At 52.5% G+C, this 27,965-nt stretch overlaps 1 protein-coding gene across 1 annotated transcript; it reads left to right on the top strand.

The window, feature by feature from the left end:
- The first annotated feature begins 750 nt into the window (after positions 1-750).
- Positions 751-27,294, top strand: LOC136936708 (cadherin-2-like). The gene is made up of 15 exons (XM_067230332.1): positions 751-897; positions 3,088-3,226; positions 15,792-16,024; positions 17,422-17,598; positions 18,174-18,329; positions 18,861-19,178; positions 19,360-19,497; positions 19,773-19,958; positions 20,086-20,339; positions 20,810-20,952; positions 21,683-21,916; positions 22,196-22,429; positions 22,746-22,885; positions 25,527-25,688; positions 26,965-27,294. The coding sequence occupies exons 1-15, from the start codon at positions 850-852 to the stop codon at positions 27,169-27,171; spliced, it is 2,769 nt and encodes a 922-aa protein (XP_067086433.1). The 5' UTR covers positions 751-849; the 3' UTR covers positions 27,172-27,294.
- Positions 27,295-27,965: the final 671 nt, after the last annotated feature.

Here is a 27,965-nt window from a genome sequence, read left to right as displayed (position 1 = left end):
AGGTCTTATGTCCAAGTTGAACTCAAGTTACTGCCATATGGACACGTGCTTCCTTCCTGGTAGCATTAAGGCACCAATCCAGCCAGGCTATAGTGGCCCCAGCTCTGCTTCTTCGTGGCTGGCGCCCCCTCGCCCGTCATTAAGGGCCGTTAATCACGGACAGATGGGGCACGAGGCAAGGACGAACGTCAGCTTGGGTGGAGTGTTTCCGACATCTGTTCTGCTCCTCCTCGCGCATCTCCCAGCCTCGTGGATTAGCCTAGTGAGCTCGAGAGCCTACAGTAAGTCTCTCTCTCCCTTCCTGGTCACCAGAGAGCCATTGCACTCTGCGTGCTCAGTTTTGCGGTGTGTTGACATCTAACAGACAATCCCTTTTCTTTCTGTCTTTCTTTCCTATTTATTACTTGGGATTAAAAAAAACATACAATGATCGATACTGTTGAAGTTGCACTGATAAATACAGTTATTTCCTCATAAAGCCGATAGTCTACACTAGGAACAAAGATGCATGGCAGTAATCACTGAACGGAAGAACTGATGTGTTTTGTTGTAACATGGTCGGAGTTTGTCAATATCCGCCGAGAGGAGACATGAGACGACGAGTATGAAACGATTTACTGATACTGTCCACGAGAGGGAGACACGGCATCCATGCACTGGGCTGGTCCGTCATTCAGCAGCTTCAGTACCAGACACAGCGCTCTTTACTCACTCAGTCAGCGGCGATACGGAGTGGGAACGGTGAAAAGAGTGGAGGCTGCCATATGCCGCTGCCGCCCGTTAACTCGCGGGAATAGAAAGCGTTGGTTTGTAATTTTGTTTGCAAAGATTTCCAAGGAAGGATTAACAATGAACCTCGCTGGGTTTACTCTGCTGATTCTGTTGGCAGCCTCGCAGGTAAGAATATTGTCCGCGGACCGCCGGGTTGAAGCGGGCGGTGGTGTTTGCGCTGGGACGGGGGTCTATGAGGTATCTTATAGCCTTCTCGGCTCGTGACGATTTTGAACTCCAGTGTTAATAGGCCACTGGCGCATTGATTTAAGCTATATTTATATGCATATATTTGTTGTATTTGTGTAGGCATTGATAGGCTAGACTTCTACTGTGCTGAATTTGCGTGTTAAACACAATTAAAACAAATGAATAGCCTTCATGGCGAGCACGCACTCCCAAGGTAATAAACTGGTTCCGTTGTCCACTGTAGTGTAGCTATACTGTGAAATATCGACGTATTTTTTGTGACTCCTAGGAATGTATGATTTTGTTTATTTATCCAGATATTGTGTGCGGCTTATTCTTTGTGTCGCATGTTCTCAGGCTACTAGTGTGTTTTGGAAAAAACCTACACTATGGGACCCAGTGGCATTTCGAAAACAGCATAGCCAACGTGAGTGAGTATAGGGCTACAACTGTGTCGGCTATACCTTGCAAATGAAGTTGCGATTGTGCAGTGAATCGGATGTGTATTCAGAGATGCAGACAATCGGCTTCTCCGACAATCCACGGATATTGAAGTAGCTGGAGGAAAATCGTCTATTTCCGTTGTGTAGAATCAGCTCAAAGGAAATTGTCTTTAATGCCCCAACAACACACAGGAGGACACACTGTAGACACCCTCAAGCAGGTGCACGCACAATTTCTCTAGTTTCACGCACGCGAAAATACACAGACACAGAAAGAGAGCAGATTTCTTTTTTGGTCCATCGGCTGTACCATAGCCTAATTTTACATAGCCCTGTCTGTTTTGCACTGTAGGTGACCCGAGTTACAGTGGCTCGGGTCAGCCCCGTGCCCAAAGCCATGATGTGGTCTACTTTTGATCTGACACTCAAACAAATCATCAGAGCAGTAGGCTGTGTGCTGTTCGCCTGCTGGTTTGTGATAATAACCCGTTGAGAAGTGAGAACATTCATTTGACGGGATTTTGCATGCTTTTTACAGAACGGTTCATATCTTTTCGGCTCGATGATGTCAGTGCCGAAATGCTCGGAGACCAGAAGCAATATGTGTCTCAAAAGTCCCCACTTTCATACTGAACATCGCCTTTCGGTCTATAACGTTGCAGCATTCGCATATCCTCCAAGTAGACCGACACGTAACCACGATGAAAAAAGAGGAGCAGAGAGTTATAGACCCATATTACAGGAGAAATGCATGCCCAAGATATGATAAGATTATGATGAACTGCTTCTGATTTCTATGATGAGAGTGATAGGGCAGAGATTAGCAGAGTGAATAGGTCTGTATCTTTTGGCTGGGTCATAGATTAATGAAGGAATGACGTGACATCATGGTAGTACCTGAAGATAATCTCATTACAGTTAACACACAGAGACAGTCTTTAATGAGCATTGTTGGGTTGTGATATTAGACCACAGGCCCTCAGGTTGTGTCAGCAGTGACCAAGCCCAGTGAATAGGTTACTGTTAGGTTACTGGGGTTGGTTCCAGTAAAACCACTAGAAATTCACATAATATACAACGCCTTAATTTCAACCTTTCCAATAGAAAAAAAACATAAAATAAATGTAAATTATGTTGTACTTCAGCCTTTAAAATTATAATCCTTAAAAAAAAAAGAAAAAAAGGTGGATGGTTGAAACCAGAAATGCCATATGGCGCCTGCTTTCACAAATCTGGAAGTTTTGGAACAATGATTACCTGTGGGTCGGAAAATGTTTTCTGGAGTGGCAAAGGGGGGTCTGGAGGGAGGTGCGGGCTAATCATGCTAACCCCTGGCCTCATTACTCTAATCACTGGCCTGCTAACAACAACAGATGCCATTGTGCTGCTTTGCGGGCGAGGGGTGGGGGTGGGGGTGGGGGGGTGAAAGGGGGACGAGGAGGGGGGTGACATGGGGCGGGAGGGTGTCTAGACACTAATAACTACCGCTCTTAATCGACCCAGTTATTTGTATTATAGGTTTATTTATTGCGTTTGTAAGTGCACGAACGATGACAGGCCAGCTTGTCGAGTGTGTATTATGGCATTAATGGATGCCGCGCTGCTTTGAATTGCTATTAAGGCAGATGTAATGATCTTTTTCGAAACTCCTATCTTCAGCTAATATTTCTCCCCTGCTCTTCAGGTCACTGTGCAAGCTAGTGGAGCTGTGGGGTCGTTGCCAGGCTGGCCGGGGTCGTTGCCATGCACGCGGGGCTTCTCGGAGGAGGAGTACAGCGTTGCCGTGGACGAGGAGCTCGGAGACGGACAGCCACTCATCAATGGTCAGTCCCACGTCGTCCCACGGCCAATCACACGCATGCATCCGTGCACACACACCCACACGCAGTGACACAAGCACACACTAACTCAAACACTAGCTAGCACACGCACAAAAAGACACAAACCCATAACGAAACAAACAAAAAACAAACATTCAACACAGACATATTTTCATTCAAAGAGCGAACACAAGAGGACACGCCCACCGTGCTGTGTGGGTGCCTGGGGAGGGTTGAAAGCCGCTGGGGGGGGGGGTGTTCAAGGAGGGAGGAACGTTCGACTGATGCGTAATGATGTCTGGAGGATGGGGACCAGGGGGGTTTGGCCGAGGGCTGCAATCAGCGGGCTGGGGGTTGCAACCACACAGAGGAAGTCTCTATCTCTGTGGGGAGGTGGGTGGGGGGGGTGGGGGGGGGGGGGGGGGGCGCCGGTGAAATCCCCTTCAGTGGGTGTTTCCTCACGCAAACACACACACAACACACATGCTGATGAAACACCAAAAGATCAATATCATCAATACAGCCGGCTGTAGCTGTGCCCTGATTTGTAAGCTGTAGAGGGCAGGGAGTCTTTGTGTGTGTGTGTGTGTGTATGCGGTGCATGCACATGCGTTTGATGTGAACACAGAGAGGAAAGGCTGGACTGTGTGCTGTTGATGACGCCAGACGCAGCGCGAGCAGATGTCTGCTCTTGGTCTTGGCTGCTGGGGTGGCCAGGCAGGTTCAGGACTGACTGGCAGCTTCCTCTGACCGTCAGCTCCGTGGTTGTCATCACCTCCAGCCGAAGCTCTGCCCCTGTCGACGGCCTGCTGAACGCTGACGCTCTCCTGCTGCTCTCTCTCTCTCTCTCCCTTTCTCTCTCTATTTCTCTCTCTATTTCTCTCTCTCTCTCTATTTCTCACTCTCTCTCTATTTCTCTCTCTATTTCTCTCTCTCTCTCTATTTCTCACTCTCTCTCTATTTCTCTCTCTCTCTATTTCTCTCTCTATTTCTCTCTCTCTCTCTATTTCTCTCTCTCTCTCTATTTCTCTCTATTTCTCTCGATTTCTCTCTTTCTATTTCTCTCTATTTCTCTCTGTATTTCTCTCTCTCTATTTCTCTCTTTCTCTCTCTCTTTCTCTCTATTTCTCTCTCTTTATCTCTCTCTTTCTCTCTTTCTCTCTCTCTTTCTTTCTAACAAGCACAGATGAAGAGAGCATACCCCTCTCATTTACTCGAGATAAACCCTCGTTGGAATAGAATATCTCAATTAGGTGGGGGTGTGGGGGGGGGGGGTGCATTGGGATATTTCATGGTCTGAGAGGATTCATTTGAAATAGTGTGTGTGGATGCGCGATTGTGTGTGTGTGAGAGAGAGAGAGAGAGAGAGAGAGTGATTGTGTGTGTGTGAGAGAGAGCCAGGAAGTCACCTTTGTCTCTGACCTCCTGACAGTCCCAGTGATTCACTTCCTGGGTGAGTTGTGATAGCGGATTATCCATCAGTGTTAAGTCTGGCCTTATCTGCACACCCTTGCTCACACACTCAAAGACACTGGGACGGCTAATTACTTCTGTCAAGTATTAGGTTTAATTAAGACTGCGGTTTCATGCCCGGGTCAGTTCTTGTGGTGGATGAAAACGTGTTTCTGGCCTCTGGTTTCAATGTCTAAGGAGGCGCCAGATGTCAGTCAATGCCTCCAGGGTGAATATGGTGTTTTTGTTGTTGTTTATGATTCGTGTGTTTCCTGGGGTGAATGACCGGACGACCTCACGTTGTCTTCCAAGTGATTTTTCCTTGGATGTCGTTGTTGACTGAACAGTTTGCTGCGATAGCTGCAAACACTGCATTTTTTAATCGGCCGTCTAACTTTAATGACCATGAAAGTCATAGCTCTGCGATTTTGCCTAAATCATGTCCTTTGTCAGGTCCTTCCGCCTAGAGTTATTTTGCAACGAAAAGTCCCTGAAATAGTGCTGACACTCCATCGAGACTAGGGGTGTACTCTGTGTCGGTTTCTGTTAAGGAAAAAGCCAGAAACAATTCAGTCCTGAGGTCGTGTGTGTCCGTGAATGTGTGCGTGTGTGCATGTGTGTGGTTCGTCAGCTGTGGTGAAGGCATTCAGTGAACCAGAACAGGACAACACTCGCAGCACTAGACGGACTGAGACAAACGGGGGGGGGGGGGGGGGGGGGGGGGAGAGAACAGGCGACCATGTTTTCCTGTGTGTGTGTGTGTGTGTATAATTATACAACTGCGAAGGGAAATAGCGCTGTGTGTTACAGTAACCGATGAGAAAAAACAAAGCGGGGTTCGTGACAGTGAAGCCATCGACGCGTCGACAGATGGACAGGCCAATAGTCATAAATACACTGGGACATACACGTGGACAGACTTTCTGCCCTGGGGTGCAGACCGCTCCAGGCGTAGTCAATTATTTAATTGGAGCAGGAGGAAGGGAGTTAATTATTTATGAAGGGATGAAGGGGAGAGCCCATAATTCAAATGATATGGGGCGGGTATGAAGAAAATGGGGTTAGGGGTGGAGAGATGGGTGAGGAGGAGGGGAGGCTGTGAGATGAAGAGAAGAAAGACAAGAATGGTGTGTGTGTGTGTGTGTGTGTGTGATCATGTAAAGGGTTAAAGGATGGTGGACGTTCCACATACAGGCCACATCCTAACATGGTGAAATGTCCTTTTATGGAGATATAAGGGATGTATGTACGATGTATTTGTGCGTTCTATGGAAAAGCAATGTGCTGAACAAAGCAGAGAGCTGCGATATGAAGCCACCCTCCATCCTCTGCTCTTCTCTGGCTCGCTTCCCATTAACGATCCTGTGTCCCTCTGCCACTGCAGTCTGACCTCACCTTCCCAGCCCCGGCCTGAAGCAGGTGATTGGTTGATTGAGCTGTCTGTTCCGGTTCCGGAGCTCGGGATTGGAGGATTGACTGTCTGGTTGACTCACCGGCAGCAGACAGGCCAGCTCAGTGCGGTTTGGTGTGGTTGGAAGGAGGAAGTCGAATGGGTTGCGGATGAAGATGAGTGTTGCTCTGTCTTCAGAAATAGACGTTTTGGGGGCTTTTGGGGCTACATTTAGAACCATGTTGTGGAACATGTGAATGTTTTCTTCTGATTCAATGGTGGTGGGGAGTTGTGTGTGTGTGTGTGCATGCAGCAACTGTGTGTACAGTTTCTCCGCGCGTGTGTGTGTGTGTGTGGTTCGGCAGCTCTGTATGTGTGTGCGTGTCAGTCAGAGGTCAGCGTTCCACCTGACCGTCCTGCTGACAGTGGTTTGTGGGAGGTGAGCTGGAAGAGACGTGAGCTTCTCATCGCCGTCCTGGCTTGACCTCTGGAAGAGAGAGAATGTTTTCTCTGTAGCCTGTGGTCAGCAAGTTGTGCAACAGCAGCTTCATTCACTCCGCCCACGCCCCAGAATTCCCCACTCGGCTGACGGTTTGAGGAAGAAGAGGCAGGACTGGCTGGATTCAACTCTGTCCTCTCCAACAAAAAAACCCCCCTCTCTCGCTATTCCTACTTTCTGCCTTTTCTGTCTTTGTTCAATTTCTTTTTTTGTTTTGGGGCGGATTGGGGATTGTCCCATTTTACCCTGACTCACACACACTTCACCGTCGGTTCAGCATATTTTCGGAGACAAGAGAATGAGAGGTCTCTTATCTCATATTCTCTCTCTCCCTTTCTCTCCCTCCGTTTTTCTCTCTCTGTCTCTCTACCCCCCACCTTCGGTATGCGCTTCCCGGGGAGTGTGCGACACAAGGTCGCGCGTCCGTCTGGGTGTAGAACACAGGTCTGGGGAGTTTGAGGGAGGGGAGGGCAGTGGTGAGGGGGAGTGGGCGGTGGATCCTGTGCTCCTGTCAGATACGATCACTCCTCGAGGAGAATTAGTAAGCCCCTGTTTCCTAAAAACACAAGACCTCTCTCCTCTCTTACCTCACCATCCCTCTCTCTCTCTCTCTCTCTCTCTCTCTCTCTCTCCCTCCCTCCTCCTATGTTTTTCCTTCGAGAACTTTCTGTTTTCACCCTGGGGCTGTTGCTGTTTCCGGGGGGGTGGGGGGGGGGGGGTGTAACGACAGCGGTTGGTTTGCGGTCAAACCCCAGTGGAGTGACAGGGAGGTCACCCCGGGCTCTCCACGGTCAGGGGGGAGCGAGCGAGGGGAGAGCCTTAGACGGTTAACGACCGCAGAATGACCACAGGCTGGAGATAGACACGGTTCAGGGTTCAGGCGAAGCTTTCCCTCACAATCAGGCAGAGAGAGAGGCCGTGCTGCTTGAGATTGTGTGATTCTCTGTGTGTGTGTGTGTGTGTGTGTGTGGGGGGGGGGGGGGGTGTAGGAGGGTTTTAGTCTTCTGACTGGGTCTGGCTTTGATTATACGCCTGTGTGTCCAACTGAAATACACCAGGCTGTGCCATTCACTCCTCTCCTGCTATTTTAGGAATGCCAGACAGCAGGGGAGTGAGGGTCAGGAGTGTGTTTGTGTGTGTGTACCCCCCCCCCCCACACACACACACCCACACCCCAAACCCACTTGCATTTCCAGTTCATGTTGTCCAAATTCCTTTTTTTTTCTTCATCATCCCCGTGCCTCCACCCTCCCCCTCCTCCCCGGCCCGGGCAGAGAGAGAGAGGGGTGGATGTCGAATTTCACATCTGCCACCTAGTGCGCGTGCGGGTTGCGTTCCTGTGTGTGGGTGGGTGTGTGTGTGTACGTGTGATTAACGTCAGAGGATATCAGTGTTTTTAAAGCCCCTGTCCGCTGCCTGCCTCCCTGCTCGAGGATGTGGGCCGCAGCTGGTTCAAACCCAAGGTCCTCGTGAACTCTCAGGCTCTCCTTCCATCCCTCGTTTCAACTCCCGACGGACTCTCCGCGGTGGCTGGCGTGGCCGTGAGGAGGGCTGGGGGCGAGAGAGAGAGAGACAGAGAGACAGAGAGACAGAGAGAGAAGGAGTGTGAAAGAGAGGGGGGGAGGAAAAGAGAAAAAAGACCAAATAAAAGATGGCCTCATCCCTCCCCTTTCGGTCGGCCGCTCACAGTTCCAGCAGACGTGGGTGGGCCGGAGTGTTTTTTCGAGACGCCGTGGTGGAAACGCCTTTCAGAGGGACCGATGGGACACATCCCGACCGGCGGCCGAGAAGGGCGGGGGAGCCGGACGAGCACCAGTGAGGCGAGGGGGCCCGGCGAGCGCTAATGGGATTTGCCGACGGCGCTGCGTGGGAGCGAGGCTCGCTGTCGCGGAGGAGTCTGGGAGACGGCTGTGTCTTTACTTAATGGAGGGGAAATGTAATCAGTTAGGCATGTCAGTGGCGTTTAAGCCCTGTCACGGCCTATTAGACGTCCGTCAGCTTCGTCCTCACCTCGGACGCGCGCTCCCCCGGACCTCATCAAGTCCCCCCTCCTCCACACACGCACACACACACTCTCTCCGAGTGGCCCGGCGCGCTCGGAGACGAGCGACCGCCCGCAGACCGCCTTACGAGTGCGCGCGCTGTCGGAAACCGCTCCAGCCGCACTTCCACGCGCGCCCCGCGCGAACGATATTCCCCCCAAGCAAGCAAGCGTTGCGCTCGCGTGCACATGCACAGGGAGGCTCGCACGCTACTGCGTGCGCAGTGGCACGTCGACACACACCAGTGAGCACGCGACGGGAGAGAGCACGGGAGGTCAAACCACTACATACTTCACTAGTTCCTCTTTTTAATCTGAGGCGACAGACTCTTCAGGCACTAACACACACACACCCATACACAAACACCCATACACACTCACACACACCCATACCAGGGCCAGTGACCTGCACTGTGCGCGGCGTCTGTGCGTGTTTGCTTGGCATGGGGACAGGGGTATACACAGACATCCCATAATGACATTCTACGCCTCACTCTCTAACAACTGCCCCCTTTCCTCCCTCCCTCTCTCCCTCCCTCCCTCCCTCCATCCCTCCCTCCCACCAGTAGCCAGTGACCGTTAGTGGTCGATCTTTGTTATTGTCATCATGTTGCTCCTGGCTTCTGGGACACTGTGTGTGAGAGTACAAAAAAAAACTTGTGAGTGATATAGCTGTGTGGGAGTGTTCGAGCCAGACCGGGCCTCATGTCTTCCTTCTGGGTGTTGTCGCAGGGGAGGGGGGAGTTAGGGAGGTTGTTTTTACAAAAAGTGTGTCCACATTTTTGGCCGAGTCGTTGTCGGCAGTCAGTGTCCGTGTCTCTTGTAATCCGACCCATGTGACGAACGGCCCATCCCCGCTTGTGTGTGGATGTCATACCGCCCGCTAACCATCTGGGCTACATGACGGCGGCAGGTCTGTGTGTGGGGTGTGTTAGGTGTGTGTGTGTGTGCATGTGTTATATATATATTTCTATGCATGTGTGTGCTTAAGACTGTATCAGGGTCACGTCATGCGGCAGAGTGGTGTGTCAGCTGTCCTACCGGGATTAGTGTGACGGGTGGATGTCTTGCTGTGTGTGTGTTTGGTCTGTGCCCCTCTGTGCCACCCCCCCACCCACCCCCGAAACCTGACAGCTGGACTGTCAGACGACAACAACCTCCCCCCCCCCCCAATCCACTCAGCATCACATACCCTACAGTAGCCTAACCCCTCCTCATAATGCAGTAAAAAAATACAACCACGACATTGGTCTAACTGTAACCCATAAAACACCCTCGCGTTGCCATGAAACGAGATTGGAACCTCATCAAATCAACCTTAAAACTTAGCTTGTGAAAATGCCGCCGTAAATCACACGGGCTCCTTCATTAAGATTGGTTTCTTTACGCCGTCGGCTGGCTTAACAGCCAAGTTGCCGCGTCTTCCATCTCAGGGCTATCTTCAGCGACAGGAAGCCACTGGGTCTTTATCAGAGACGCTTTGATAGCTGCATGGAATCTGGCTCCAACTCCTCATTAGTGCCACCTACGATGCACATGAAACGACATCCCCCTATTTGTTGAGGCTAGAATACAAGATGGCGAGTGAAATGGTCTTGATAGGCTTTCGTTTCAAACCCCCTTCATCGCTCCTCTCCTCTGTATTTTTCTGCACGGTTGACGTGGCGAGGATTCTCCTCTTACTGTTTTTTTTGTTTTTGTTAGAAGTCAGAGGAGGGGGGAATTGGTTGTGATGGAGGACTGTGAGTCTACTCGGTGAGGGGGTGTGCTCAGGTCAGTGGTGGATAGCTGTGCGGTGCCCGGGCTTGCTAATGGGATGGAACAGCAGTTGTGATCAGGAAGAAAGGACCTGTGAATGGCTTCATTAACACGGGAAAAATGAGTTCATTAGCACCACAGCAGTCCTGTCTGCGGGAAGCCCCCAAGTGGCAGCCCAGACCAGTGCTGGGTGTGTGTGTGTGTGTGTGTGCGCGCGTGTGTGTGTGTGTGTGTGTGCGCGTGTGTGAGAAGCAAGAGGGATAGAAAAGATGGAGGTGATAATTGGCAGTGGTCGCAGGTTCAGTGCCTTCACCGAGTGGTACATTTTCGGAGCTGAGCGCATCATTTTCCTTTTTCCTTGAGGCCAAGTCAAAGATTTCCCTAATGTGTTTGTGTGAGTCTGGGGTGCATGTCCAGACCTAGTCTGCTCTAGCTCTCAACCTGTCAGCCCCTGAAGGCTTTCTAACAGGCCGGGGAAGGCCCCGGACAAGACTGTGTGCGATGATAGGACTTGATATCTTCGACAGAGGCACATCGAGAATGTATATGTTTGCACAAATGATGATTTGCTTTGTGCACGTACAAAATGGAGGGGAAAATTGCCATTGGGAACGGCCCATTTTCCACTCTGCGTTCTAATGCCTTTCTCTACCTCGGCCTGGGATGACGACTCGTTGCCAAAGCACGCCATCTTATCTGTGTTCCGAAAAACAACCATTATCTCTGGATATATTACTGGATCAGTCCAAACATGGCTGATCTAGTTGTGCAGTCTGCGTCTCTCTCTCTCTAAAACCCCCGACATAATCCACAATGTGTGTGTTGTCCGTTTAGACACTCCGAGGCCGAGTGTGTGTGTGTGTGTGTGTGTTCGTGGATGTGTGTGTACAGGCAGGCAGTGCTAATGGGCCTGACAAGGGTTGGTACAGGTCCTCATTGATTTATTTCCCCGTTCATGTGAGTGGTGGCATTCATGTGTTGGCAAGGCAGTCTCTTCACATGGTAATGGCTCTCAGGCGCTCTGCCATCCAGGTGTACCGTGGCTGACGAGACTCTCCCCTGTCGCAAACAGCTGAGCCATCGGTCCAGGCCAGCCACTAGAGTGCATCACACCCCTGCCTCAGCCATGCACGGTCGGGGGATGGCCCCCGACCGTGCCGATAAAGCCAATATGGTGCTTTATCGGCACCATATTGGCTTTTCAGGGCGTGGCCGATTGATTTGACACGGCTTCCATGGTTATTCAGTGTCCGGGGGAGCGGGTGGTGATTGATGGAGATAACAAACCTCCTCCTGAAAGGCTGACCCCCCCCACCCCCCCTGCCAACCCCCCCTCGCCTCAGACGGAAAACACCCACCCCTGGAGCCAGCAGAAGGCACTGCGTTCTCAGGTGCTTGGAGGGGGGAGGAAAGGGGTTGTCAATGGTGACCAAAGCACTGCTAAGCAACCAGCTCGCTACGGCTTGAGTGGGTGAGTGTTTTTTTTCTTCCTCCGGCTGAGTGTAATTGTTTTAACGAGAGCAGGAAGGAGTGCTCAAACGAACAGAGTCATCGCACGGGCAAAGTGGGGAAGGAGATTGAGCCAACCCTGGGAGTGTGAGTGAGGCCAACCATGTGTGTGTGTGTGTGGTGTGTGGTGTGCGCGAGGGAGCAGTTGAGAGGACATGGTTAGTGGTGTGTGTGGCCACCCTGGAGATCTGGAAGCCGTCTGCAGGACTCGTTGCTCCTCTCCTCGATCCCCAGGCTGCACAGCAGGACAGAGGAAGTTCGTCCTCGACGTGGAACGAGCGCTGGATGCGGTGTGGCTCCTTATGTATGAAATGTTGTCGGTTGAAGCGGTTTTGGATCTTGATGAAATGCGCGTGTGTGTGTGTGTATGCGTGAAAGGTTTGTGCTGTCTAGTTTCCTAATAGAGGGATTATTCTGCTGCGCTGCCCAGAGTCACAGTGGGAATATGTTGCTGTGCAATGCCTATTACAGCCCCCCTGTAAACTTTGAAAGCAACAACAATTAGCATAACATTAACCTTTATACAAACATGCACAGGATTACACGCAAACAGTTGGACACACATTGGGAAAAGTAGACCGGATCTCTCTTTCTTTCTTTCTTTCTGTCTCTCCATCTGTCTCTCTGTTTCTTTTTCTCTCTCTGTTTCTGTCTTTGTAGTAGATCAAGCCAAGAAGAACAATAACTGTAAACCCCAGTCTAATCTTCACTAAGACTTCACCTGCTGTTCAAATTTCAATATATGTGTGTGTGTGTGTGTGTGTATTTGTGCATTTTTCACCCTCCACCCACTGGATTCTCAAGTTTATTCTCTCTTACTATCTCTCTTTCTCTCTCTCTCTGTCTTTCTCTCTCTCTCTCTCTCTCTCTCTTTTTCTCTCTCTCTTTTTCTCTCTCTCTTTATCTCTCTCTCTTTCTATCTCTCTTTCTCTCTTTCTTTCTCTTTTTCTATCCATCTCTCTCTTTCTTTTTTTCTTTCTTTCTTTCTTTCTTTCTCTCTCGCTCGAATGCTTCTGTCTGCATGAGTGTCTGTTCTTCCTCTCCCAACACCTACGTGAGGTCATCATTTTAATTAGTTTTAAGTGTATTGTCACGCTAAAGTTGGAATTGATTCCCCCCCCCCCGCCACACACACACCATGCTTATCCACACCCCTCCCCCCTCCACACCGCCAGGTGCACCACAGTGCATTCAATCCGTGACACGTGAACCATCTCCCTGGATGCGTATAGCCTATGTTAAATCCAACAGCGTCGTGCAAACTGGAGCGGCACTACTCGCCTTTAATGGATGCGACTGAGCAGTGGTGCTAAAATGTTCGTTTGTGAAAAAAAAACAAAAAAAACAACGCACATAAGTGCACTATCTGTGTCTGTGTTCTTTGAGGTGACAGATCTGCTTCGCTGTTCCACATGAAAGCTCGGGGCTGTTGAACACAAAGATGCTAAAAGCACGGTCTGGTAGCTACATCCTCGCTGTGCCCACTCGCACCGACTGTCGGTCTATGTTCAAGTGCGCTGTATTTGTCACACAAGCCTCCTGACCCTCCTCTGGAAAAACGGATCTGTGGTCCACGGCTCACAGTATCTGTGTGTAAACCGACTCTTTTTCTTACCCCTAACCTACAAGCTATCATATATATTCATGGATCAACATGAGCTTGTGTAGATGCTTAGCGCACCGCTTTTTTCCTGCACGTAAGTGCTTAGCGCTCTGCTGTTTCTGTGGCTAAGCTCTTCGCTTTTCCCGGCTATCTCTGCGGCAGGGCCCCTTGCTCCTGATCCAATGATAATGTAATCCAGCAAACTGGAGAACGGACTCTCTCTCTCTCTGTTTCGCGTAAGGGGGGGGGGGGGGGGGGGGGGGTGGGGGGGGGGGGGGGGGGGTGGTGGATTGAGATGAAGGGATATCACTCACAGGCAGAAAGGCAGCAAATGAAGGAGAAAAAGAGCCCACGCCAGCAGGGATAACTCAGCCAGACACCCACTGATCTCAGCCTGGTGGAGGAGGAGGGAGGGAGGGAGGGAGGGAGGGAGGGAGGGAGGGAGGGAGGGAGGGAGGGAGGGAGGGAGGGGAGAGCCCCCCACAACCACAGAGACTTGAAAAGACCGGCACCGACCAAGGCGGGGTCAAAATAAAGACGTGTGTGTCAGCCCCCCCCCCCCCCCCCCCCCCACCCCCCCAAGTGTACATCTCAGGGGGGTGGGGGGTACTGGGGTAATGGCTATTAGTTCCAGGCTCTGAGGTGTTGTATTGATTCTATCATTGTGGGATATTGACTTTTTGGTCCCGACGGCGTTGGGTATTGACTTGGGGTATGAGGCTGTTGTTTATGGTTCCTGTCACCACGTCCTCCCTGCACCGTTCTGCCCCAGTTCCCCTACACTGGGCGGATGAATATTGGAGGAGAAGCGAGTGTAAGATGGCAGCGCTTTGCTTCGGAGCCATGTACCTTTCAGCACATCCAGCATGTATGTTTTATGAGCATTTACACAGCACTAAGAGACAGGCTGGCCGAGACACACACAGATGTGTGTGTGTGCGCGCGTGTGTTTGAGTGAGAGCTTTGGCGTGTGTGCATGCGTGCGTGCATGGGTGTGTTTCGGCGTGTATGTGTGTGCGGGCATGTGCGCTAGTGTGTGTGTGTGTTTGTGCACCATTCCCGTGGTCATAGCCATGGGTATGTGTAGAGGGACAGCTCTGATATGCGATGTGTCATTTTTAGGTCACGCTAATGCCCGGGCGAGGGTTTGAAAGAGAGTTTTTTTTGGATGTTGTTACGTTCCTCACACTCCTTTGTGTAGGCAAAAGGCAACACCTACATGACTGGGCCTAGACGCGCGGTGTGAAACGTTTTGAGAGACCCCATTTCTACCCCAACACGTTCGATGAATCAGGGCAATTCTTCCCACAGACTTCACCAACGCATCCCTGTTCCCCGTCTCTTTCTCTCTCTCGCTCTCGCTCGCTCTCGCGCCCCCAGCTCAAGTCGAATGAACAAGGCTGTGTTCACTGAGTTGGGAGTGATGTCGTAATGTTTGTCTGTTTGCGCTGACGCTCTCCCGCCGACAGCCTGTTTGTGCCCGGGCGGTGAGTGTCTTCAAAGAAGACAGCACAGCCGTGTCTAACCAGGATCAAGCTCAGACACCTCTCTCTGAGCGAGCACGCATCCAACAAAACCATTTTTTTGGGGGGGGGAACCCGACCTGAGAAGCGGTGGGGATGCTATGTCTGATCTCCGCGCGTCTCCGGTTAGGGCCAACGCCAGAGAGATGCATCGTGGGGAAATGCAGTGCTCTGAGTGCAGCGTTTAATTGTATGTCGTTAGCCGATTATTAGGGAGCCCAGTCGCCAGTTTAGCGATGGGTGGGGGTGTGGGGGGCAAAGCTACAATGGAACCACCCACACACCCACAGAGACACACACTCTCCCCAGTGAGAGATGGAGAGGCATTGATCTCACGTCTAATGGTCTTCTAATGGGCAAGATGCTTTAATTTGCTGTGGGATCATTATGGGATTTTTTTAAAGGTCTGTTGGCGGTTCAGCTTCTACGAGCATGCGGATACTTTGATCCGCAAATACACACTCCAACGCGCACACGCAGAAACACACACACCCGCGCAAACGGGGACAGATGCATGCGTACGCACGCGCACACACACAGGAATCTAGCTCGGTCTCATTTGGGAAAGCAAATCGCTATTGTGCAAATTCTCTTTTGTGAAATGGTCTGTGGAGAAACCGATTTTGCCGTTTCCCTTTCCAGTCTGACACTCTTGTTGACCTCCTTCTCCCATCTCTCTCTCTCCCTCCCTCCTTCTCTTTCTCGCTCTCTCTCTTTCTCCCATCTCTCCCTCCTTCTGTCTCTATCTTTCCCCTCCCTCCGTCTCTCTCCCTCCCCCTCTCTTTCCCCGCAGTGAGTTTTGTGGACTGCGGCCGCGGCGGGCAGGTGCTGTTCGAGGTGGGCGACGCGGCCGATTTCCGGGTGGGCGCCGACGGCGTGGTGTACACGCGTCGCCCCCTCCGCCTGGCGGCCAGGAAGAGGGCCCACCTCCTGGTCTACGCTCGCGACCGCCAGGCCAACAAGGAGTGGAGGATGCGCGTCCACTTCCTCCTCAGACCAGGCGGAGACGGGACGGAACGCACACAGGTACACACACACACACAATCTACACCTCCTATGTACTTTGTATATAAGGTATATACAAACACTATATCGTATTTTCAAACACGTATATATATATAGTATGTGTTTGTTGTTCAATACCCATTGCCTTGGTATCAAACGGATAAGACATTTTAGAAGGTTATTTTTGAGACCGACAGCTCTCGAAACGACACCCTGATGGGAAATCACAGGCGGGCGAGCAGCCGGTGAGTCACGCCCTGCCGCCCTGCCGCCCTGCCTGGGAGACGGCAGCGTCTGGGTCTCAGAGCGTTTAGCAGACGCCCCGCCCCCCTGGCGCCCACACCCCACCAACCTCTCCCAGCCCCCACACCCTCAACCCCCCCCCCCCCCCCTCCTCCGCCACGTAGGGTCCTAGGTGGTACAGAGACAGGTCCGACACCCCACGCCTTCTCCAAACTCGCCGAACCGAGTCCCGGGTTCGGAAACCGGCAAGCCCGGGCCAGTTTTGTGAATGCGGGGAGGGGAGGGAGTTGTGTGTGTGTGTGTGTGTTGGTGTGTGTACGGAGAAGCTGTCGAAAACCCTCACGAACCGAGAAACCTGCAAACAGAAGCCAGGCGGGTTTGCGGTGCACGTGTGTGCCAGCTATCAGGATTTTCCTCCACACACAGCGCTCAGTCGCTTTCAAGAAGGGAGGGAGGGGGTAAATGAAGCTGGGAAATCAAATCCTTGTGACTGGTACATATTTGTCAAAAATGGAGATGATTTACCGACAAACAGAGATGGGACAGATGTGGATAGTAAAGAGGGAGTTGAGGGGGGGTGAAAGAAATAGATGGAGGTGCACAAAGAAGAAGAGGTAGAAATCAGGCCAATTTGAAAGGACAAGAGATACACAATTCTCTTGTTTCTTGTTCTCTCTATCTCACTCTCTATGGGAAAATGTGTCCAAACTTTTGACCGATACCGTATATATATATATATATATATATAAATATATGTATACTGTATATCTCTCTCTCTCTTACACACATGCACACACACACACACACACACACACAATTCTGGGCCCTTCATCAGGCCTGCTGTAATGAGAGCATTAATCCTGCTGTTGGAACGGGGTCGTAAATATGCTGAGTCACCGGAGACACTCCTCTGGAGACTTCTGGGAAATAAACCTCAGACCTCTAGGCCTGTCTGTGTGTGTGTGTGTGTGTGTGTGTGTGTGTGTTGGTTAGAAGAGAGAGGGAGAGTGTGTGTGTGTGTGTGTGTGTGATTACCTGCAAACGTAGGCATATGCTCTGGCAGTGAGTCTCTTAAGCTTGTGTTTCTAGAACCCCTGTCTGGGATAAACCTTCACACTTGCTGAGTGTGTGTGCTTGTGTGTCTAACCTGTGATTGTGCTTTTGTCACACCGCAGGTGAACTCCAGCGACGCAGCTGCACCGAGTTCGCAGGTGCGGGAGATAGTGTTTCCATGGCGCAGTGTGGTCGTCAGGGGCGACGGCTCTCTGAGGCGCATGAAGAGAGACTGGGTCATCCCCCCCATAAACGTCCCTGAAAACTCTCGAGGACAGTTCCCTGAGGAGCTAGTCAGGGTGAGACACGCACTCTCACACACACACACACAGACTAGACCCAGAGCAGGAACACAAACACATTAATGGTGTTTGGTCAGTAGGTTAACACAGAACACGGTTTTTCTGCACCGGGACAATGGCTCTGTGTGCTTGCGTGTGTGTGCGTGTGTATACAGTATGGGTGCCTGTTTGTATTGCATTGAAGTATTTAATATTTGATCCAGGCACCATCTGTTGGTGCATGTACTAATCTGAATGCATACGGCAGAGGCAGGGGGTTAATGAGGGGTTAGAGTGATTTATACTACTGCTTTATACAGTCAGTGCTACACCTGCTACACCCATGCTACGTTTCTGTGTGCTCGGTGTTGAGTGGAGCTACTGTGAAGCCCTCTGAAGTGTTCAGTGAGCCGTGTTCAAAGTGGAAATATTTGGCCATGTCATTCCGTCCCACACCCGCCCTCTCTTTCGTTCGCTCTCTTGTCTTGCTCTCTGTCGGTCTCTCTTTCCATTTCTCTGTCTCGCTCCCTTTCTGTCTCTCTATCTCCTTCCGACCTTTATCCCCTTCTTTCCTTCCTCCCCCGCCGGTTCAGATCCGATCGGACCGGGACAAGGAGCGCCTGCTCCGGTACAGCGTCACGGGGCCCGGCGCCGACCAGCCGCCCACCGGAATCTTCATCATCAACCCCATCTCCGGCCAGCTGTCCGTCACCAAGCCGCTCGACCGCGAGCACATCTCCAACTTCCACGTAAGGAGCCCCGTCCCCCCACCCACCCACCCCGGCACACGCACACAAAACATCTGCTTGACCGCGCCACCCGACATCCAACCGGAACGTGTACGGCCTACGTCTTTGATCTCCGGTAAACACGCTCTCTCGCCTCGGAGGCTGCCAGCAGGGGGGGGGGGGGAGGAGGAGGAGGGAGCGCGGAGTATTTGCATGAGGGGCGGGGCCGGGCTATGAATATTCACGAGGGTGGATGTAGTTGTCAGCATCTCCGAGGCTGGTTGATGCATATTCATGAAAGGGTGCCGCCAGTCAGAGACAGGTTAACAGAGAGGCAGCTAACTCTGTGAGGCAGCAGCATAGAGTCGAGGCAGGACCCGGCTAATGGACGGATGTCCATTAGCCGGGTCCTGTTGTACTTAATTGTTGTACTCGTTGCTTTGATGGCAGAGGGACACTTAAGAGTCCTTAGCTGCACCTTGAAATTACAATAGACCCTCCGACACAGTGTGAACAGCCATATGACTGTGTGTGTGTGTGTCGCCCCTGCAGCTCCGAGCGCACGCCGTGGACCTGAACGGTAACCAGGTGGAAAACCCCATCGACATCGTCATCAACGTCATCGACATGAACGACAACCGGCCCGAGTTCACCCACTCCACCTACAACGGCTCGGTGCCAGAAGGCTCCAAGCCCGGCTCCTTCGTCATGACCGTGACGTCGGTCGACAAGGACGACCCCAAGACGGCCAATGGGATGCTGCGCTACAGGATTCTGTCCCAGAATCCCGAGAGCCCCTCCTCCAACATGTTCACCATCAACAACAAGACCGGAGACATCATCACTGTGGCCGCGGGCCTGGACCGAGAGGTGTGTGTGTGTGTGTGTGAGAGAGGGTGTATGTGTGTGTGTTTCTCCCTGTAGAATGAAGTGACATGCAGGTTTCAGAGGGCTTTTCATGCATACAGTATCAGAGAGTGAGTTCCTTTTCAGTGTAATATGGACCGGTTGTGTCTCTCTATCTCTCTCTCGCTTTTTCTTTGCCTTCTAGAAAGTTCCGCGGTACACTCTGATCATCCAGGCCACGGACATGGAGGGCAACCCCACCTACGGCCTCTCCAACACGGCCACCGCTGTCATCCGGATCACGGACGTTAACGACAACCCTCCAGAGTTCACCACCGACACAGTGAGCCTCTCACACACACACACACACACACACACAATAAAATGCACACACAAGCCCACGTGAGTATCCTACGGAGGCTAGCTCTGACATTGAACGCGCGCACACACACACACACACACACACACTTAATCGCACAGGAGTAGACCGCAGAGACAAGGCACATGATGCATATCCTCACCTCTACTACTATCATTTCCCTCGCTCCCTCCCTCTCCCTCCCTCCCTCCCTCCCTCCCTCCCTCTCTCTCTCTCTCTCTCTCTCTCTCTCGTGCCAGTTCTACGGGGACGTCCAGGAGAACCGCGTGAACGTGATCGTGGCCAACCTGACGGTGACCGACAAGGACCAGCCCCACACGGCCGCCTGGAACACGGTGTACCGCATCACCTCCGGAGACCCTACCGGAAGGTTCTCCATCCCCACCGACCCCACCACCAACGAGGGCCTGGTCACTGTGGTCAAGGTACACACACACAGACACACACACACAGACACTATAGCTTGTTGGACTTTGGCCTTCTCCATAAATTGATACCCATCACACAGCATTATATAAACGTGTGTGTGTCTGTGTGTGTGTGTGTTTCCAGCCCATAGACTACGAGCTGACCCGCTCTTTCGTGCTGACGGTGATGGCGGAGAACGAGACCCCCCTGGCGCGCGGCATCCACCTGCCCCGCCAGTCCACCGCCTCCGTGTCGGTGCGCGTGGTCGACGTCAACGAGCCCCCGGAGTTCTCCCCCAACCCCAAGGTCATCAAGCTGGACGAGGGCCTGCCCTCTGGGTCCCTGCTCTCCACCTTCACCGCCCAGGACCCCGACCGCTACATGAGACAGAACGTGCGGTAAGACAACGCTGGGTGTCTGTGTGTGTGTGTGTGCCAGAATCAGCCAGAATATGATGTATGACAGCACTGTGTGTGTGTGTGTGTGTGTGTGTGTGTGTAGGAGCCAGAACATAATGTATAACAGCACTGTGTGTGTGGGTGTGTGTGTGTGAGTGTGTGAGTGTACCAGCCAGAACATAATGTATAACAGCACTGTGTGTGTGTGTGTGTGTGAGTGTGTGAGGGTACCAGCCAGAACATAATGTATAACAGCACTGTGTGTGTGTGTGTACCAGCCAGAACATGATGTATGACATTACTGTGTGTGTGTGTGTGTGTGAGTGTACCAGCCAGAACATGATGTATGACAGCACTGTGTATGTGCGTACCAGACTGTGTGTGTATATCAGACATTGTGTGTGAGAAAATCACCCACTTCCTGTTTCACTGCACACGCTCACTCTGTCATCCCCATTGGTTGACGGCAGGTACTCCAAGCTGCACGACCCTGCCAATTGGCTGGAAATCGACCCTGTGAATGGGCGCATCTCCACCATCGCCGTGCTGGACAGAGAGTCGCAGTACGTGAAGCACAATCTCTACAACGTCACCTTCATGGCTACAGACAACGGTAAGTCCCAGAGCAGGCTGTTCTAGAATCTTCTCCAGAAGGATGGAAAACACGGCCTGTGTTTCTGTGCTGTGTGTTAGTGTGCGTGTGTGTGGTTGGTTGTGTTCTTGCTGACCGAACAGATGCATCTCACAGGGGGCGTTGTGTGTGAAGTGTGTGTGTGTGTGTGGGGGGGGGGGGGGCCGGATGATTCCCTGTGAACAGACATGCTGTCTCCGGTCTCTGCTATTAAGATCAATTACATTTCATTAAGATGTATGCATCGCAGTGAATTGCCACGAAAAGACGACCTTTTGTCCCCAAATCCGACAAAAATGTTCCAGGGAATCGCAGACGGCTGTGGCAGCGCCGCTATCCTCCTCCACACACACACACACACACACACACGGCGCACACACCCCTCCGCATACACAGAGACCCTGCTGTGTCTTCATTCAGTTCTGACTGAGCTCTTAGTATTCACTCAGCTTCCGCCAAACACACACACACACACACTCAGATCAGCTGTGTGACTCACACAGCCTCCCTAACACACTAATCTCTGTTGCTCTCTCTCTCTTCATGTCTCCCTCTTCGTCTCGTCTCCATCTCTTATTCGGAGGGTACATTTTTCGGAGGTCAAACGTGGATTGTGAAGGATTCAGTGAACAAGCGAACACTGTGCGTACAGGGTCGGATTGAGTTTCTTCTGACTGTCACGGACGGTGTGTGCGTGCGTGTGTGTGTCCAGGCATGCCCTCTGCCAGCGGCACGGGCACCCTGCAGATGTACCTGCTGGACATCAACGACAACGCCCCGCGAGTCTTCCCCCCGGAGGTGGAGATGTGCGAGAAACCCGAGCCCAACGCCATCAACATCACGGCCAGCGACCCGGACCTGACCCCCAACGCTGGGCCCTTCGCCTTCGAGCTGGCCAGCCGGCCCTTGGACACCCGCAAGAACTGGACCCTCACGCGCGTCAATGGTGAGCACCTCCCCCCCCCCTTCTCTCTCTCTCTCTCTCTCTCTCTCTCTCTCTCTCTCTCTCTCTCTCTCTCTCTCTCTCTCTCTCTCTCTCTCTCTCTCTCTCTCTCTCTCTCTCTCTGTCTGTATGTCTCTCTCTGTGTCTCTCCCTCTCTCTGTCTCTCTCTCTGTCTCTCTCTGTCTCTCTCCCTCTCTCTCTCTCTGTCTCTCTCTGCCTCTCTCCCCTCCCTCTCTCTGTCTCTCCTCCTCCTAACTCATTCCTTCTCTCCGGGGACACCAGGGGAGTACGCCCAGGTGCGCCTGCGAATCGGCTTCCTGGAGAGCGGCATCTACGAGGTGCCCATCATCATCACCGACTCGGGCAACCTGCCCATGTCCAACACCTCCTATCTGAGGGTCAAGGTGTGCCCGTGCGATCACCACGGCGACTGCGTGGACATGGAGCGCATCATCGCCGCGGGGCTAGGCACCGGAGCCATCATCGCCATCCTCCTCTGCATCATCATCCTCCTAGGTGAGCTTGGCTCTACACACACACACACACACACACACACGCGCTTCTCCAAAAGCATCCGCAACTCGGTAGCCTCTCCAACGCTCTCCATCCTCCTCCTTAGTCAAGTCACAACCCCAAATCCACTCCCATTACGGGGATGAAAATATTAAAGCTTCCCAACTCTGGATGCTCCCTAAAGTGAAAAACCGCACTTGCGAAGCTTTGTGGGTTTTGTTGTTGAGCTTTGCGTTTGTTTACCGAGCTTAGATATTAGGTATTCCACCCCTTGTTGCTTGCTCCCTCTCACTGCGTGTGTGTGTGTGTGCGTGTGCAGTGATGGTGCTGTTCTTCGTGATGTGGATGAAGAGGAGGGACAAGGAGAGGCAGGCCAAGCAGCTTCTGATCGACCCCGAGGACGACGTCCGAGACAACATCCTGAAATACGACGAGGAGGGAGGTGGAGAGGAGGACCAGGTACACACACACACACCAACACGCGCACCCTCATACTCGCTCACACTGTGCAAACAAACAAGCACACATGTTTACTCGTACAAACAAACACACTTGAACACACATACACACGCTCTTCCTTGACGATTTTAATCATTTGTCCTCAAGCAAGGATTAAGACCATAACAAAAACAGAGCCCAAACAGGATTAATTGCTGACTGTTAAATCGTGGAGAACAATTTCCTGTGTCCTTCTATCAAACCACATCCTGTGGGGCTCTGGCCACACAGCCTGTGTGTCTGTGTGTGCAGGTGTGCGTGTGTGTAGTGTGTAAAATGTATCGATCACCTGTAGATCCTGACTGATGGGACTGAGGTCACAAACACGTTGTGTGTGTGTGTGTATGTGTGTGCGTGCGTGCGTGCGTCTTGTGGCGACAGCTGGGGGTCAGGGGATGATGGAGGAGAGAGGATGAGCTCGGCTTCTAAGACCAGAGCAGATGCACAACCTCCCCTCCCTTCGTCGCCCTCGGCAGACCCCTCCCGCCCCCTCTCCTCTTCCCCCCTCTCCTCCTCCCCCCTCTTCTCCTCCCCCCTCTCCTCCTCCCCCCTCTCCTCCTCCCCCCTCTCCTCTTCCCCCCCTCTCCTCCTGCCCCCTCTCCTCCTCCCCCCTCTTCTCCTCCCCCCTCTCCTCCTGCCCCCTCTCCTCCTCCCCCCTCTCCTCCTCCCCCCTCTCCTCCTCCCCACACACGCCCACTGATAATACACTCTTAAGTACGCACAGATATGAGTCTCCCAGCCGCCCGAATGGGCAGACGCACCATGACAGTGCAATAATGCTTCCTTAATGAAGATAAATACGCACGGCCCTCAAGACCTGCCAAGTTAACAATGTTTATCGGCCGTTCCCTCGCCGATGGCGAGAAACTCATCTGTTTGGAGTGAAGGGGGGGAAGGGAAAGGCAAGACCCTTCTCCTATTGACACCCCCCCCCCCACCACCCACCCACCCCAGGACTGACCACCCCACACTGGGGCTGAACAAGCACGAGCATGTTAGCCTGCTAGCCACAGACAGTCGGGGTCTGTGGTCAAGACCCAGGAGGTTGAGATTACAATGTGGCTCGTTGTCAGTCTGGGTGGTTAAGGTGGCTGACTGTGGCGAGGGGGCAGCAGAGCCCCCAGGACAACTGCGGGGGCTGTGGGGGGGGGGGGGAAGGGGGTTGGCTGGCTCCAAGTGAGGCGATAAAAAAAAAAAACATTTATCGCCGTGGCGATTGGCTTGTGGACGGGGAGGTTCAGGGCAAAGGAGGTGATCTGTCACCAGGAGATATTATTGAAGACCCCCCCCCCCCCCGACACACACTCACACACACACTTACTCCCCGCTGCTCCAGGAAATGGCAGGGGCATCTGGGAATTGCAGTGCCAGGAAAATGGTTGCTTGTGACAGTAAGTTCTCCCTCGATCACCCCCCACACACAGACTCCCTGCAGCGATGGTAGATTAGTGATGTCTGGCTGTCTGGTGCTTCTGGGCTGGGTGACGGGAGGAGAGGAGGGGAGTGGGGGCAGGTGTCAGAGCTAGCGAGCCAGCAGCCACGGTGGCAGTAACAGTTTGGACTGTGCTAAACGGCGCTAGCACCCCAAGGCAGGCCCTGATTAGATGGATCAGGGTTGGTGTGTCTGTGTGCCATCATGGCCCTTACCTCATTCCATCTCTCCCTACTAAAGTACACACACCCCTATACAAAAAAACTGACATGGTTCCAGGAAATACACACACCGGCTCTCTATCCAAACACACACGCAGGCTTTTAGTGAACACAATGGAATTTTCCTTTGCTTTGTGTGTGTGTGTGTGTGTGTGTGTGTGTGTGTGTGTGTGTGTGTGTGTGTGTGTGTGTGTGTGTGTGTGTGTGTGTATGATCTGCGATGATGTCAAGGGCTGAGTCGGTGACAAAGAACAGCCCCATTCTTCTCTCTCCGTGACAATGGCAGTATCCTATTTAGCTTTGACTCAGCTACAGCAAAGATGCCACTGGCTTCTGTCTCTCACTAACAATATGCCCCAGTGACAAAAGCCCCCTTCTATTTATCCTCCCCCGTTTCTCCTCTTTTTTGTCTCTCCGTCTTTCTCTTTTGCTCTCTCCGTCTATTTGTCTCCCTTTTTCTGCCTCTCTCTCCCCCTCTCTCTCTCTCTCTCTCTCTCTCTCTCTCTCTCTCTCTCTGTCTCTCTCTCTCTCTGTGTGTCTCTCTGTCTCTCTGTCATGTTATTGTGGTTCTGAAGACGCTGCCCGGAAAGCGTTCCATTGGTTAGCTTTTACGCCGAACAAAAGGTCGCCGTCCCGCCCCGCCTTTATCGCCGCGGAAAACGGCCCCGCTTTCGTCGATCTCCATGGAGATGGCTTTTTTCTTTTCTTTTTTTGCCGATGAATTGCGTTTGTGACGATTCGCAAAGTGAACAAGGCGCGCGCGGCCGTTGAAAAGGCGACACCAGAGGAGCCTAGTGTGTACCTGTGCCCTCTGCTCTGCCTCTTTGGTTTGGAGAAACGTCTGCCTTTCTGTACAACACAACGTTAAGCTTCAAGTGGTTACATATTGCATGGTGACTGAACCTCTTTGTGTGTGTGTGTGTGTGTGTGTGTGTGTGTGTGTGTCCAGGACTACGACCTGAGTCAGCTCCAGCAGCCTGACTCACTGGAGCCCGAGTGTGTGAAGGTGGGCATCAGGCGTATGGATGAGAGACCCCTGCACCACGACCACCAGTACCCCGTCCGCTCGGCCGCCCCCCACCCCGGAGACATCGGCGACTTCATCCACGAGGTACGCCACCCAGTGTGTGTGTGTGTGTGTGTGAGAGAGAGAGAGAGAGAGAGAGAGAGAGAGAGAGAGAGAGAGAGAGAGAGAGAAACACAGGGAGAAGGCTAGCTCTGTAATTCTCTGTAATTCTTAATTAGCTTGGCTAACAGGGAGGATTAGTCTGGTGCAGACATGGGCAGGCCTGACTAGCTAATTGGAGGTAAATCCATTGAGTTTTATTAATCCCAAAGACTGGCTTTGGAGCTGTAGTCAGCTCCTCAACAGAGAACGACTCAATCTCGACTAGTTTTTCAAGGACTAGCGGGTATGAGTTGCATTTTTAGTAAGTATGCGGTTTGTGCCATTTCCAGAGAGGCCGTGCGTCATTTAGTTGAGGGAGATGCGTTTTCTTTGCTTTGTTCTTTTGTGGTTGTCTTTCTGTCTGTGTGTGTGTTGGGGGGGGGGGAGCGTCTGTGTTTGCGTAGTGTGTGTGTAGGCTTTTGTATGTGTGTGTGTGTGTGTGTGTTTGTTTGTGGGAGAGTGCGTGTGTGTGTGTGGGAGTGTTTTGGAATGTGTTTGTGTGTTTTGGCTCGTATGATTGTGCACGTGTGTGGGTGTGCCTGTGAGGGGCTGGGACGGGCTGGGTGGAGAGATCTGCCAAGCAGAGCCTTGAATAATGAGAAGGAGCTGTCAGACACGGCGAGCCGATCTAGACAGCTTAATCTAGCAGACATGACAAGCCGATGCCTCTGCCTCTTCCTTAAGTCTATCAAATGAGTGAGACAGTGGGGAGGTTGCCATTCGGCGGTCTCGAGTCTAAAGAGACAGACATGTCCCAGCAAATCATTCCCAGAGCCTATCAGATTTTGAGTATTAATTTGAGCACTGAATCAATATGTCAGTCAATAAGGACATTTGGGGAGGGAAGTTCATTTTCACAAAGCTGTTAGAGTTCAGCGTGCAGTCGTTTGCATGTGTGTGTGTTTGGGGGAGTGTGATTGTGTGTGAGCGTGTGCTGGTTATAAATATCTGGGCTACGCTCGGTAATCTGCTGAATCTCTTCAGAGGGACAGACCCAGCATCTGTCCAGCCTGACCTAAATCCTCCGCTCTCCTCCCCGGCTCTAATCCCTCCTTTTCTCCTCTCTCCCTCACGCCACCCTCATGTCTCTATCTCGCTCTCCCGTCCTCGCTCTCTCCCTTGTTTCTCTCTCTCCCTCCTCTTGGCCCCACCTACATACGGAACAACATTCACCCTCCTCGCTCACTCGGTCTCTCTCCTGTCCACCCTCCCTCCCCAGGGGCTGAAGGCGGCTGATAACGACCCCACGGCGCCCCCCTACGACTCCCTGCTGGTGTTCGACTACGAGGGCAGCGGCTCCACGGCCGGCTCCCTCAGCTCCCTGCACTCCTCCTCCAGTGGGGGCGATCAGGATTACGACTACCTCAGCGACTGGGGCCCCCGCTTCCGCAAGCTGGCCGACCTCTACGGGGGAGGGGAAGACTAGCCCCACCCCCTCCTCTTACCCCCCCCCACCCTAGCCTCCCCCCCACCTCCGCACACACAAGCGCAGACGGCACGGGGCGAGGGGGGGGGGAGGGCGAGGGGCGGTGGGGACGGCCAGGGATGTACAGGGGGACGGGGGAGGCGACGCGAGGGGAACGAGTGGCACTTTTCGAAAGCGTGGGATAGCTTGCAGAGAGACGTACTCTGGAGGACTGGATCCGAGGGACTACGAGCACTTGGAGAGCCTGAGCGCAATGACCGCTAGCTGGGGCTGCTGCTATGGGCCAACTGAGCCTAGCATCCCACTAGCGTACAGGCTAACTGGGGCTAGCGGGCCCTCTAGCATTCCTACTAACTGAGGCTAGCTGCCCAGTCACAATCATTCTGAGGCTAGGGGCCCACTAGCAGAGAGCGTTAGCCTGCATGCTAAGTGAAGACGACAGCCTAAACAGGTTTGGCTCCTTGGAGGTGATGACTTCATCATGTGGTACAGCGGTTGGTGACGATAACAACTCGAGCGCTAGCTCGGATAGCAGCGATGCTAAAGACGCTCTTTTACACTTGAATCTCACAGTACAGAAGCACTGGGGTAAAATGTGCCTTTTTGTACATTATTTTGTTTTTCTGTTCCCGGCTTTAAAGCTCCTGACTTTTGCAGTGGTTTCGGACTGTAAAGCGGACGAGCTCCTTCGCCACGTGTGAGTGTGTTCAGGTTCCCACCTCATCACTGGAGTGTGTGAGTCATTTCCTTGGAGAAACAGTGGGCGGAGCCTCCGCTGGCACAGACCAGCAAGA

This window comes from Osmerus mordax, chromosome 27, assembly GCF_038355195.1.
Source record: "Osmerus mordax isolate fOsmMor3 chromosome 27, fOsmMor3.pri, whole genome shotgun sequence".
NCBI lineage: Eukaryota > Metazoa > Chordata > Actinopteri > Osmeriformes > Osmeridae > Osmerus > Osmerus mordax.
This window is presented reverse-complemented; position numbering and strand designations above follow the sequence as displayed.

Coding starts and splice junctions, on each gene's coding strand:
- LOC136936708 (XM_067230332.1), top strand. CDS start 850: ATGAACCTCGCTGGGTTTACTCTGCTGATTCTGTTGGCAGCCTCGCAG. Junction 17,599..18,173: donor TCCCTGAGGAGCTAGTCAGG/GTGAGACACGCA, acceptor CCGCCGGTTCAG/ATCCGATCGGACCGGGACAA. Junction 19,959..20,085: donor GCCTGGTCACTGTGGTCAAG/GTACACACACAC, acceptor GTGTGTTTCCAG/CCCATAGACTACGAGCTGAC.